Source organism: Vanellus vanellus, assembly GCF_965231255.1.
Source record: "Vanellus vanellus genome assembly, chromosome: 4".
Classification (NCBI taxonomy): Eukaryota; Metazoa; Chordata; class Aves; order Charadriiformes; family Charadriidae; genus Vanellus; species Vanellus vanellus.
Window position 1 is genome coordinate 26446739 of NC_138909.1, and position 13516 is coordinate 26460254.

At 41.6% G+C, this 13516-nt stretch overlaps 1 protein-coding gene across 1 annotated transcript in view; it reads right to left on the minus strand.

Annotated features, from left to right (window-relative positions):
* EGF (epidermal growth factor) overlaps window positions 1-13516 on the minus strand; it is a gene marked incomplete at its 5' end in the record, with an annotated part of 64353 nt that overhangs the window by 18295 nt on the left and 32542 nt on the right. The window contains 9 exons of the mRNA XM_082482771.1: window positions 254-370; window positions 1018-1167; window positions 1615-1764; window positions 2517-2684; window positions 6224-6447; window positions 8168-8272; window positions 10162-10310; window positions 12215-12351; window positions 13344-13469. Of these exons, the coding sequence (XP_082338897.1) occupies window positions 254-370; window positions 1018-1167; window positions 1615-1764; window positions 2517-2684; window positions 6224-6447; window positions 8168-8272; window positions 10162-10310; window positions 12215-12351; window positions 13344-13469 (1326 nt within the window). The remainder of the gene's footprint in view (window positions 1-253; window positions 371-1017; window positions 1168-1614; window positions 1765-2516; window positions 2685-6223; window positions 6448-8167; window positions 8273-10161; window positions 10311-12214; window positions 12352-13343; window positions 13470-13516) is intronic.

The following is a 13516-nucleotide window of genomic DNA, read 5'->3' on the forward strand; positions in this document are numbered from 1 at the left end:
TCCTATTATCCCCATTATTGCTTGTTAATATTAATAAGATTAATACTCATGACTTAGGGGAAAATAAGGCATGTGATAATTAGCCATTTCATCTCACATGCTCTCTTCTCATCATCCCGTTCAAAACAAACAATACCATTGACCTTTCTGTGATGGCTCACTCAGCAGAGCTGCCAATGTGAGAAGAGACAGATTTTCTTCCTCTCCCCCAAACTACAGTTTTCCAGAAGATTGTATCAATGTGTTTTATTACCATAGCATGATTTCCCCTTCCTGGTAAATCCTTTCAAACACTGGCACATAGCACCATCTTCCAGCAAAACACACTGTGCATTGACATCACATTCTAGTGCAGTGCAGTCATCTTGATCTATAGCATAAACAAAACAAAACAAAAACACTGGAGGAACACTTGGACAGATCAAAGGAGGTACTATATATATATATAAAAAAAAAAAAAAACTACCAACCAATCAAAAAACTAACAAGAAAACCAGAACAGACAGTCAAAGTCTGAAACAGCTCTCCAGAGTTAATGGTGACAAGCCATTACAATCACTAGGGCTATTTTTGCCTAGACGGAGTTCAAGTGTCATTTAGTATCAGGATTTCTGAATATTGTATGCAAAAACTATCATACCATTTAATAATCTAGTCTCATTCACCATATGTAAAATTCAATGGTTTTACTGCAATTTTGTTCAGAGGAACTTAACATACTTGTAAAATCTAAGGAAGAGACTCATAAGTGCTCCAAATTAGACATATTTGTTCTCTAGGCCTGGATGATATTATTAAGTTTTTTTGACATAGCGAAGGAACATGGATACAAACAAAAAAGCAGTCCTACCTGGCATAATTGCATAGACTCAACTTCTTGTAAGAGAGTTAAGAGCTTGAATGCCACCAGTCTCGACACTGAGCCTTTCTCCCTTTCATGTCTATGATTTTTTTCTCTTCTATAAACCTGTTCAGAGCCTCACGGTAAATAGAAAGAAGACAATCATCAGACTCTACCTGATACCATGATTTCAGCCATCAACAAAATGTTGATTTGCTGCTTTTCCCCACTGTCTGTATCCTTGAATATCCCACTGCTTTGTGTGCTCCGGAGCAAGGTCTCTGGTGTTGGCATCGGCTCTACCTCCTTGTATACAGAGACACTTCCTGAAAAAGACAAGAAAAAAGTGACACAGACTATTTAAATTTACTGAACTAACTTTCTGATTTTCTATCGCTTGTCTACTTTCTAATAATCATGGTGGTTTCCTTCTAAAATAAACATCAGTATCCTCCCAGACTAGCCCGTTTCTGGCCTCAAATTATTCCTAAAACTCCTTATTGCTGGGTTTTCTCAAATACAAGAGACAAGGAATGCCACTCGTTGCTCACACGACTTGTCAGCACTGCACACACCTCTCTTACTGCTAATATGTCAAGGGAAAAATTGCAACGGTCGGACAACATATTATTGTCCCAGGACGACACCCCAGCGTTTTCGTTCTTCAAAGAAACCATCATCCGTTATGCAGAGCTAGGCGAGTATTTTTCAAAACTATCTGTCAGGTCCTCAAGGGTTTGGGGAGAGTCTTTTTTGCAACTGAAGGATTGTACCTGCTGTTGTGTTGGAAGCACCCAGAGCACGACAGGTTTTTCCATCTTGAGTTTTCCCAAATCCTGGATGGCACATGCAATTGGCAACTCCAAAATTGTTTTCACAGATCTGATCACAGCCTCCATTCTCATAAAGGCAAGGATTTGCCCCTAATGCAGAAAAACAGGCAACTTAACAAGCTGCTTCTTCAGTCAAATCTCCTTTTAGCTGTGCAGAGTTGAAGCAGTTGGAAAAAGAATAAGGACGGACAAAACCTACAATTTTTTTTTTTTTTTAATTAAAAACAGACACTTATAGTAAAGCATAGATATTATCACCTAGCCTCTGGCAGGAAAGCAGATTTGCATACTCTATCTAATAAAGGTATCACACTTTTTTTTTTATTTATTTCCTTTATTATTCCTCCTTTAATATTTAGAGTCCTAACATTCCCTGAAAGAACTTTACAAGGGCATAGGGAACCTGTGATTACCTTCTCTCAATTCTGGTCTGTTGAATTACTTTTTTCTATTTACAGGGAGATTGTTCCCAAGAGAAAATCAAATTAGTTGATCCAAAACTAATAATTTTTGCAAAATCTTTCTCCATGTCATATGTTATTATTTGTATGTGTGAGGGTTGCTAATAAACTAGGATAAATAGGAAACAGAAGACCATGGTAGCCTTGTGGCAACCGATCAGCATCTATTCTTGGGCATGATCATAAATATACAAAATCTGTTAGCATTCCTGGGACACATGCCCAGATGATGCTTTCAATAAATGCCAGTCTGACTATGCAAAGCCTTTTAAAGATCCTGTTTCTGAGAAGATAATCCTCTCCCCAGGGACATCTATTCTACTGATATCAGTGAACAAGAGGAGGCAGGAAGGGAATGACTGCTTAATTTTTGCAGTATACCTGGTTTCGCCAAAGGATGAACTACAACCATTGATGAGGGTCTCAGCATGCTGCCTCGAAGACGTACCCTGTTTTGGCCGGTCTTCTTGTCCACCCTCATTAGTGATGGCCTAGCCCAGTCAGAAAACCAGAGGTGATCCTCAAACACCGCTACATCAAAAGGGTGGCCTACAAAGAAATTAGATTGCTCGTTTCCATATCTGTAGACACATACACAAGAAACCACGCAAACCAAAGCAGCATCTGCATACAGGTCTACTTCTAACACAGTGGCATAGCTGTAGCCACTTTGATGTCTCATGGGGAGGGATAAGTGCCCATGAATGATGGACCATGGGCACATGTTACTTATGGTCTTGGCAGAGGAGTCTATGAGACTTGCCTGACTCAGTACAGCCTCTATACTGCTGATGACCTCCAACCAGATCAAGTCCACCAGATGCTTCTATCTCAGACACCATCATTTTTTGAAGCAGCATTGGGACCAGCATTTCAGAAGTGGCGTGCCTCCTTCCTCTGTCAGTAAGTGGCCTGGCACAGAGCTGCTGAGGTACACAGCTCCTTTGGTAGTTTTCACATAACAGGGAGGAGAGGAGCTCATGGCATGCATCGTCTTGCATAACTGTGTACCAGCATGGGGCAGCCTGGGAGCTACAGACAGTACAGCCACTGACTCATAGTAGGACCCCAAAGCCAGTGTGTGGTCTCTGCAAGTGCCAAAAGTACACACAAGTGCAATACAGTGGTCCACATGCACAGACATTCACTAGCCAATTCATCACAGTGCAAAATTGAAGGGAGGAATTATTTTTCCTCACTTCGGCCAACTAGCAGCATTAGGCTGTGACTATTTAGTCACTGTCCGTTAGTCAGCTAACTAACAGTAACAGCTAACACGAACCACAGGATGCAATATATCATCCAGGTAGCTTCATCTCTTTTCACTGATTACAACAGGAACATAGACACCAGCTGAGACCAGGCACCTAACACTTAAATGACTACCAGTAGATGAGAGAAATCTCACGCCAAGTTCAGAATACAGAAATTTTTCCCTGATAGCACATTTTCTGCACTAGAAGAACTCAGACCCCTAGTTTGACTTCCAGAGAGAAGCTCAGCAATTCAGAATCCAAAGGATATTTTTATATATAAGCACAGATACACTTACAGATATAAAAACCTTTGCAAAAATGATTCTGACTCTTTTTACCATCTCTATCATGATAGACAGAATGTTTGCCTTTTGTCATTAGTCCATATGGGACTATGCATTCTTTCTATACATTTAGAAAACTCCCGCTTTCAAGATAGCTTTGGGCAAACTTTTTGCAATGGAAGGTGAGACCACATACTGTTCTTCAACGGATGTCCACCTGGTTTCAGAGTGGGTGCTTCCTGGTTTTCTTTGTCCTGGTCTTTACTTGCAGTCTGAACATGCACCTCACTGTGTACCGCTGCAGCCTGAGCCCCTCTGAGAAGTATGTTTTGTAGGCATGTGATTTTATGAGTGTTTTGGGGTTTTGATGTAGGCCTCAACTAGGTGGTGTTTAATTTCACTAATGAAATTGACATCCCAAAAGGTAACGGTTTAAAAAATAAAAAAATTACAAAAAATAAAAATCACAGACAAATAAACAAGCAAACAAAACAACAGATAAATCAGAACATGGAGAAGGAGTATGCGTTGGTATATCTTAAATACACATCACAAATAAACTGAAGAAAACCCACTCCTAGATAAGAAAAATTCTAAGACACTGTTTAAGTGTTCTTAAATGTTAAGTTAACGAGTATATTTTTGTTCTGTTAGCACTTCACTACCTCTACTGAACCATGCCTAATTGCTGGGCATGGCTCTTAGTTTTTCTCTCCATGAAACTTAAGCAACTAGCCCAAGATCTAGATGCTGTCCCCATCCAAATATTTATTCACAATTTTAGCATCTATATCTTGCACTACCAACAAACGCTCTGGTTTGACCAGCAATTCCTTAACCTCTTAACTTATAAATACATTAAGGATTTAAAAGCAAAGTCATCAATGAAGATAGAAGGAAGAAAAAAAGTTAATAATCACACGAACCCCTTCTGCAACAGCGCGAACCTGACCCATTGCATAAACAAAAGGAATGGTTGTGGTGTTCGCTCCCTTGAGTGGGTCCTTACAGGCTGTTTTACTTACAGATGAAAACGAGGTTAGCAGAAGAGCAGAAATTATTTTACTCATTTTGTATGCATGAATTAATACTGAATGAATTCTCAGTACAGGAGCACTAGAGGGAGCTGCTGTAATAAAAATTCATGTTACAGCAGAACGCCTATGAAGAGATGCCACCTTCTGTCCTCTAGTGTAAAGCTGTCCAGGTACAGCAGCTGAATTCTGGTCTCACTAACAGCATTAGAAAAACATCAGGATATCAAGTGTCTCTGCCTCCCTAAATTCACACCCCTACAGGTCTGCACTTCATCTCTTTCACTTCTTTCTGTCAGGTGTTGATGTCCTATTCTCCCACCTCCAAACATCCACATCACTGCTCCAAGCCCGCCTCCTTTCCCATACCCTGTGTTTCTCCACCGCTCCCAGCTCTCCTTCTCTGTTTTTTCCCCATAAGACGCTGTCCCATTTCTTGTGGAGAAACAAAGTGAAACTTTCAATAGGCTTCAAGGTCCTCCTTTGCAGATCCGTTGCAAGGTGGACTGTACAGCAGAATCTGTGCAGCAGGGGACAAGAGAGGAACGCTGGCAAGTCATTCTGCTCACGGCCTTTGATGTCTTCTGAACTGGAGAATACTGCTGCCTCCAAGACCTCACTCTGCTCACCTCCGAACAAGTGGGAGGGCATCTGGCTGAGGAGATGAACACAAGCCTTCCCAGAGCAGACACTAGAACAGCAGCTGCTTAACAGAGTGACTGTAAAGTCTCTATCCATGGCAGTCGTGATATTTAGCCAAGAGTCCTCATTCTGCCCATATTTTTCATGCCCACCTACAAAATTGTCCCCAGAGAGATATCATGCACAAAGGGAATTGTCCTCTCCAGAAACTAATTTGCCATGTACGAGATTTTTAAACACATGGTTTACTTTCAGTGTGGTCCAACATCAGTTGTCATTGCTAATATTCCTCTTCTCTTGCTCCAGAGCAACACAGTTACGTGTCAAACAACAGAAAACTCAGCCATAACAGCTACCAGCATATTGCATAAATTATTTTTCCATGCAGTGTCTATTGTGTATTTAGAATCATCCCAGTGTTCAACACTGTGCAGATGCATGTTCTTTGCTCAAGGACCTTAGCGGCCAAGATTAATTCTCTTCCAGCTTACATGGATATAACTCACTGGTATAAAAAACACAGCAAACCCTGAATTACACTAAGCAGCCATGCATGGAACAAGCAAACCGCATTTTTAACTATTTCCTTCTTTTCACTTTTCTGGGAAGGCAGAGAAGTTCTCTGTACAATGCAAAGTGGCCGATTAGTAAAAGCAGAGAGTGTCAGAAAGGTGTTCTCTTCCTAAAATGAATAAATGAAAGTCAAATGGGTGGCAGAATGAAGAACTAAGTGATGCCATTAACCTCAACGCAGAGTTGCATGGGATATACAGCACAGCTGCTGGCTGGTAATTCACATGCACAGCTACACATGCAGATACACAAGCACATTGCCAAGCAGCAGTAGGTAATTATCAGCCCCAAAGCCTCACCTACATCATTCTGTGCAAGAATTCGACGATCAGAACCATCCAGGTTTGCGCTCTCAACCACTGACTGTTTAGCATCGCACCAGTACAACTTGTCGGCTAAGTAGTCGAGAGCTATTCCACTGGGCCACACCAGACCAGTGCTGGCTATAACCTGGCGATCAATGCCTTCTAATGAAGAGCTGTCAATCCGGGGATTGACCCCCATGTCAGTCCAGAACAATCTCCTTTAAAAAAGAAAACGCATATAGGAAGTTAATAAGTAAATATTTGTCCTCCTCTCTGTGGAGTTCTTTCAAAGCAGAAAGATCAGATCAGAGCAATACAGGCCTGAGGCCCATGAGAAAAATGTACGCTTCAAGCAAATATATTGGCTGCTGATTTTTTAACACTTGCCATAAGACTCCAGGTGATTACACTGGGACTTATACAGAATCCCCACTCGGTTCGTTGGCACAAAACCTTTGAAAAACCACTCCTCCCGCCTATGCTAACTGCCAACTCTTTATATCTCCTTTTGAGTTTTCCATGTGACTGACGACAGTGGTTTAGCAAACCCAGACAACAGAAGATGATGCATTAGCCAGCCTCTTGTCTAAACAGGGGTGTAACAACACGCAAATGTAACCAAAATTACCCACCCACGGAAAGCAAGCAAGAGTCCTCAGGTTATTTTGTTTTTAAAAAATAAACCAGTGTCAGGCCCAGCCTCTTCTCGTCTTTTAATAAAATTGCGATTCTCAGGGTGTCCCTCTAGAGTCCTGAATGTTACCCACTGAGTGCTTACTGTTTTTCAAAGAACAGACAGTGCAAGATGGCCACCTAAAATGGAGATAGCCAAACCCACAAATTACTTCTGAAATTTGGAGTCCAGTCTTCCTAGGCATCAGTTGCCTTTGTTAGGTTTACTGAGATAACTCACAGATTCACTTAGCTTCATTTACATGAGCAGTTTTGCATAGCCATTGCAGAGATCAGTATTCTCAGCAGTCTTAATTGTGCCTCAGATCTCTCTTTAATACTGACTTTACAATTAGGGACATTGCTATAATGTCCGTTCCTCCTTTTACCATTAACTTTCTAATAAGGAAGGTTTTAGTGATGTTTACCCCTGCCTTTTCCCTTGTAGCCCTTCCCTCTACCAATAATTCTAATAAACAATCTCCCTGAACCTAACTGTTCTTAAAGTTTTCCTGCAAAACGTCTCTGTCGTGTTCAACTTCTACGGAAAGATTCTTTCAGGTCTTTTATGTACAGAATGGAGCTAACAAAACACCCTCCCCAACCCAGCTTCATTCATCAGTACTTAGTTACAGCAGGATATGAGCATAAAAACAAATAAAAAAAAAAATCAACACATTTAAAACCATCCTACTACAGGCGTATTGACTGAAATCCACGGGGCTTTGCCATTGATTAAAATGACCAGAATTTAATCAAGACTTCAAACATTCAAAACTCCTGTGATCATCTCAGTGCTAGATAAGAAGATATAAGGTGCATTTAAATCAACGTGTCTCCACAACAGAAGACTGGGTTTAGTTTCCTCAGAAACTGAAACATGGCCAAAGAAATCCTTTGTAAGCACCATTGGTTAAAAGTGACTACCTTCTTCACACTAACAGATATGGAACCATCAGAGTTTATAGTGCGATGCTTACAACGGCCAGGGTGACTTCAGTTGCTCGTGCTTTTCTTTATCTTAAACTGCATACAGTATCTTTAATGCTACTGGTATTTTTGTAGATCTTTATGAGAAATAAACATGTCCCAACTCAGAAAAGAAACCCAGCAATAAAGCACTGCAGTTCACACAACTCTCCAAGGCAATGACTATCCTAACATGAGACATGCACTTTTTGACTGCCAAAAGGGCAAGGCTGGCATGCTCATTTTTAAGAATACTCCTCGAGTATTAGACAATTAACCAGGTTTATCACTCCTTACTTAGCAAACGGGTGAATGGCAATCCCTCGGGGCTGGGAGATATCCTCCCAGATGATCATTTTCCTTTGCATTCCATTCAGATTGCTCCGTTCGATGCATGCCTTCCTGCAACACACACAGCACTGTTAGGTCCTCCCTGCTAGCTTTTTCATTGTCTTCTCAGGCAGAATGTACTAAGTTTTTGCATTGCTTTAGTTTAGCACAAAACTGTAATAAATAACTTCACAACGACAGGAAATAATCCTGCTGATATGGGCTGTTTAGTTGTTTTATCAACAAGAAATTCATGCTACAACCTCATTATCTGCTCCAAGGCATGATGATAAAATACCTGTTGCTCTACAGGAGACATACTGTTCTCCTTTTTTGGGCAAATGATGAGTTGGAAGTATGATCACTGATAGATGAATGTTACTTTTTAAAGTAGTCAGGAGGAAAAGAAGCTCCTAACTGAATGGCATTATCAAATGTATAAAGAATTTTTTAAAATAGTACTTTTATATAGCATTTTTCATCCAGAAACCACCAAGCATTTTACATATTGTATCTTTTTTACAGGAAAGAATAAAGCTAAGGTCCTTATGACCCCTCATAAAAATCTATGGGAGTGTCAAGTATCGAATCTACATTGCCAGTCTCTCAATCCAACTTTTTTCCAGAAAACTGTACTTCCTGCTACAAACTTCTCCTTGCCAAACAAATATCAGCCTCTACCTGAAAGCAAGGCTACAGCCTTCCATGCCTACCTGAACCTGCATAGAAAGACCACACAAAGATGGAAGGAGAAATATATTCGTGCAAACGGGGAATACAAACAGGTAAATGCAGTAACTGAGGAGGATGTGGCAGGCGCCAGTTCACAGCTTCACCTTTGACTCTCGCCTTACGGAAATGAGCACCACAATTTCCCATTTCACAAGACACACTGGCACATTTCTACGGGAGCACAATGCTGTAGACAAGAGGTAACGGGCACAAACTTGAGTATAGGAAGTTCCACCTAAACATGAGGAGGAACTTCTCTACCTTGAGGGTGGCAGAGCACTGGAACAGGCTGCCCAGAGAGGCGGTGGAGTCTCCATCTCTGGAGACATTCAGAACCTGCCTGGACGCGTTCCTGTGCAACCTGCTCTAAGGTGTCCCTGCTCTGGCAGGGGGGTTGGACTAGATGATCTCCAGAGGTCCCTTCCAACCCTATGATTCTATGATTCTATGACAAGATTGTACTTAACAGCAAGGAAGTGGACTAGCGGCATATTTAAAAGGGAGGAGGAGAGTGATCTGGACATTCAAAACCACTTTTTATTGATTAATAGATATGGGTCATACTGAAACATCATAACCGCTCTTCAAGGAGTCTTCAATACGTGCTCTAATCTGGCACTGCCTTTTCACCAAAGGTCGATTTTTTTTTCTCTCTGCATGTAAGGTTAGGTATCAGCTGAAATGTAAGCCATATTGTCTACCAGTGGCTATTCCTCTTTTAGCAGAGATAATTGACAAAGGCTCTCCATTAGCTTAGAGGGGCATGATTCTAGCTGTCAACAATGCTGACTTCTGTCCAAGACGTACTCGGTGCAGTAATACTCACTATTTACATATATAAAAATAAAGACATAAAGATATACCTATATATACACACATACAGTGTATGTATATAAATATGGGTGTATATATATATATAGTCACACATGCATGTGCACATACATATATGTATACGTGCTGTACGTGCTTTGAATTCCTTGCAACTGTGCCCAAACCCTTGCTTCTTGGAAAGACAAAGATAAAAATACAATAGCAGACTCAAAGGGAACTTCCAGCATTTCAGTTTTAAAGAACCTTCCAAATGTATGTACTTGAGATCACAGCTACCCAATCAGAACGTGAAGCGTTACTGAATTTAGAGTGAGAGCGCAGCTATTTCTGTATCACCGGTCATTTATTCCAAATATTTTATGGCATGCTTCAACATAAATGCACTGTGGAGCATGTACCCTCTGTCCGTCCAATACAATTTACGGTTAATCCAGTCCACAGCAAGGCCCTCGGGTGTATCTATAGCTTCATGAATAACTTTTTCACGATTTGAGCCATCCAGATTAGCTCGTTCTATCCACTTCAAGGCTGTGTGGGCAAAGTAAATCTGTGAAGAAAGAGCAGATGAGGTGTTATTAGTCTCCATCTCACTTTCTGCTCTGTTGCCCTTGTCTAATAGTTCCACTCCTCAAACAACTTTTTCATCTTGCGAGTTCCCTGAACTGCTTATTCACAAAAAGATGCCCAGGTAACCTGTGATCCCTGATCAAATGAGCAGGTGTTTATCCTTCAACCAGGATGACTTCTACAGGCAGCTTGTGCTTAGCTGTAAATCCTGGTTGCCCTATATACAGCCCCCTGAATATCCTGTGGTTTTGTTTCAGCGAGCAGCCACCTCACATGAAGCACAGCTGAGGAAGCAAAAGCAGGAGCAGCACGTTACCATGTCACTGGCTGCTCTTTTTAAAAAGATGGTAGCGGGGAGAAGAGAGTAGTAATGCATGTGTGCCAAGGAGCCGGGAAGGGAAAAGGAGTTCTAGAATTTGCTTCTATTTTTTCCCTCTTTCAGCCTGCACATATCTTAATTTTTTACCAGGTGGTGTCTATTCTGTAAGGCTCTAACATCTCCAGAAAAGGCTTCTCAGTTTCAGGTCTAAATAAAAGTTCGCTGCTGGTGGGGAAATTAGGTTTGTGTTTTCCGAGGATGAGGATAGTCTTGCATTTGATATCCAGAGGGAGCCGAACACTGTATGGCAGGACTATATACAAAGCAATGCTGAGGCTTTCTTTGCAAATGGTAGCAACAAAAGAGATAACGTTTTGTTTTGATGCTAACCACGAGGCCAAACAAAGCAGGAGGGAGGCCTCTAGCATTAAACCAGCAAATTCGATTGCCGTGGGAGCACAGAGCGATGCTGAGCTAATTTACCTCGCGGCTCAGTTCTGCGCCACCAGGAGCAGACTGGCGGGACCACCGCACATCACCTCACCTCCACACTGCCGACCCCACCGTGCAGAGCTCCCTGCAGAAGTGGAACAAGACTGCACACCCAGTGTCACCAGTGCAGCTGATTTATATTCAGCACAGCACCGAACAACTGCTAGTTCCCCAGCAGGGCCCTATTTCAGGAGCGAGTGGCAGTGTTCCAGCAGCGCCTGAAATGATCCTCCTGTAATGCAGAGCTAGTAACATTCTCATTTGTTTAGCTGTGTCCTTCCAGGCCTTGAGATGTTTCCAGTAACTTTACTGAACTCCTAATCAGCTTTCACCGTATCACCCAGTATCTTTTTGTAACACTTTTACAGTGTAAATAAGTCTCACCATGGGAAAAAATGACTATCTACCATAGAAGGTTTAGCAAAGCATAGCTGAACTCCTACTCTTCCCAACTCCGCAGGCAAGGAGTAGGGCAGTGGGACGTGACCACATACGCAAACAGCTCTTTATTGCAGAGAAGACTCCAGTTTCCAACAGCAGTATCTTGTAATATGAGGAATACATTTCATAAGAACAATAGACCCAGTGAGTGTTCGGCAGTTTTGATCAATAATGTTAGGACATGGGAAGTAATTCATGTTAAGGTTACTCCTATATTTAGTAGGGATACAGAAAAAAAAAAAAAAAAAGATATTGTTGTTTTTACAGATACCCAGTGAAAAAAAATCCCACAATACCTTTCCAGAAAACAATACTGAAATCTTAAGCGAGAAAACTATCAAACATAAAAGTTCTTTGAAATGGAAATCATGCCTGAAGTGAATTTAGAAATCCAAATTCTCTGTGAATTAGCCATGTCAATATACAAAGCACATTAAACCGGTAAGTGAAGGATGAAACTCTTCAACTGGTGTTTGGCATCCTGTACCAGTTGTGCTGCTGGACAGGCAACAGAACACCGAGCAGCACAACATGTAATCTGGATCACTGACAGCAGAAAGGTTAAGGCACATGAAAGCCCAATCCATTTGTCCTTGCAACACTTCAAAATCCTCTCATTTTTAATGCCTTACCTTATTTTCCACCGGGTCAGAGTCCAGTGCTAAGACTATTCCCATCTGCCAGTCAAGCAAACTTGCATAATCTGTTCCATCAAAACTGATCCGGCGGATATCTTGGCCATTTGCAAATAGCAAAAATGGCTTAGGACCTGTTGATGAGAATTTGCACATATGTTAATTTCACTAGGTTTAAAGTGATCTCCAGCCTGCACCGCTCCCTACCTAACTCTGTAAGTTAGTTAACGGTAGAAGACAAGATGAGGAACAGAAGCACAAAGAAACGAAGGCCCTTGTCTTACTTTCCACTTGCCTCAGAAAGCAAAGACAAACACGAATATTGGTTTTCAGCATCAGCGCCTTGCCCAAGCGCAGCCTCAGAATTTGTGATAACGGCAGTCACTAGCCCCGCTGCGTTTCACACTGAGTGACTTAGCCTCAAGACAATCTTCCCTCTGCATTTCACGGCACCACCATAAATGCCAGAACACTTGGCTTTTGCACGTGAGAAGCCTTTCACAGTAGAAGCCAGAAAAATGCTGTCCTACAAAAAATAAAGCTTTTCCCTTATTCCTGAAACAAATCACAAACTTCTCTTTCCTCCTCTCTCTTATGCAATTGCTTATACCTTGCTGCTCACCAGGGTCTGCCCTTTTCTCAGAAGAAACAGAAGGGTCTGGAATCCAAACATCACATCAAATATGTGGGTTTCCTGGGGCCGGTGGGGGAGAAATATCCTTATAGGGAAGGTCCTTCAACAGACTATTCCCTGCCCTGTTCTCCAAATGGAGACACTTCAGCCCCAATTCTGTAAAACTGGGCAGACACCCCATTCACATTTATATGAAGGCACAAAAACCTGAAGGCTGCAGATAGCCCTCCACGGTACAGGAGCCCAGGGTGAAATGCAGAAGTTGGATAATAGACTGAATCTTCTGTGAGGGAGGCTGAACCATATACTGGTGCTCGTTCTGGTATATTTCCAAAATAGGTTATTTTTCCAAACAACTAATACTTCCCAAGTTTCACAAAGTAACCTAAAACCAGTGTAAAAATGGATCCCAGTAATGCAATCCACTTTAAAGGACTCTAAAATGCTTTTCCTTTTATTGGCAGAAATATGCAGGCATACCAGGGTACCAACCTATAGCAGTGCAGTGCTTTCTGTCTCGCTGAAGCTTATATCCAGGAAAACAAGCACACTCCCAGGAGGACGGGCTTAAAGACGAACATATTTGACTACAGCCACCATTATCTGGAGATGTACAACCTTAAACGGAGCATTTGAAAAATTTAATTTTGCCCTTCTAAGAAAAA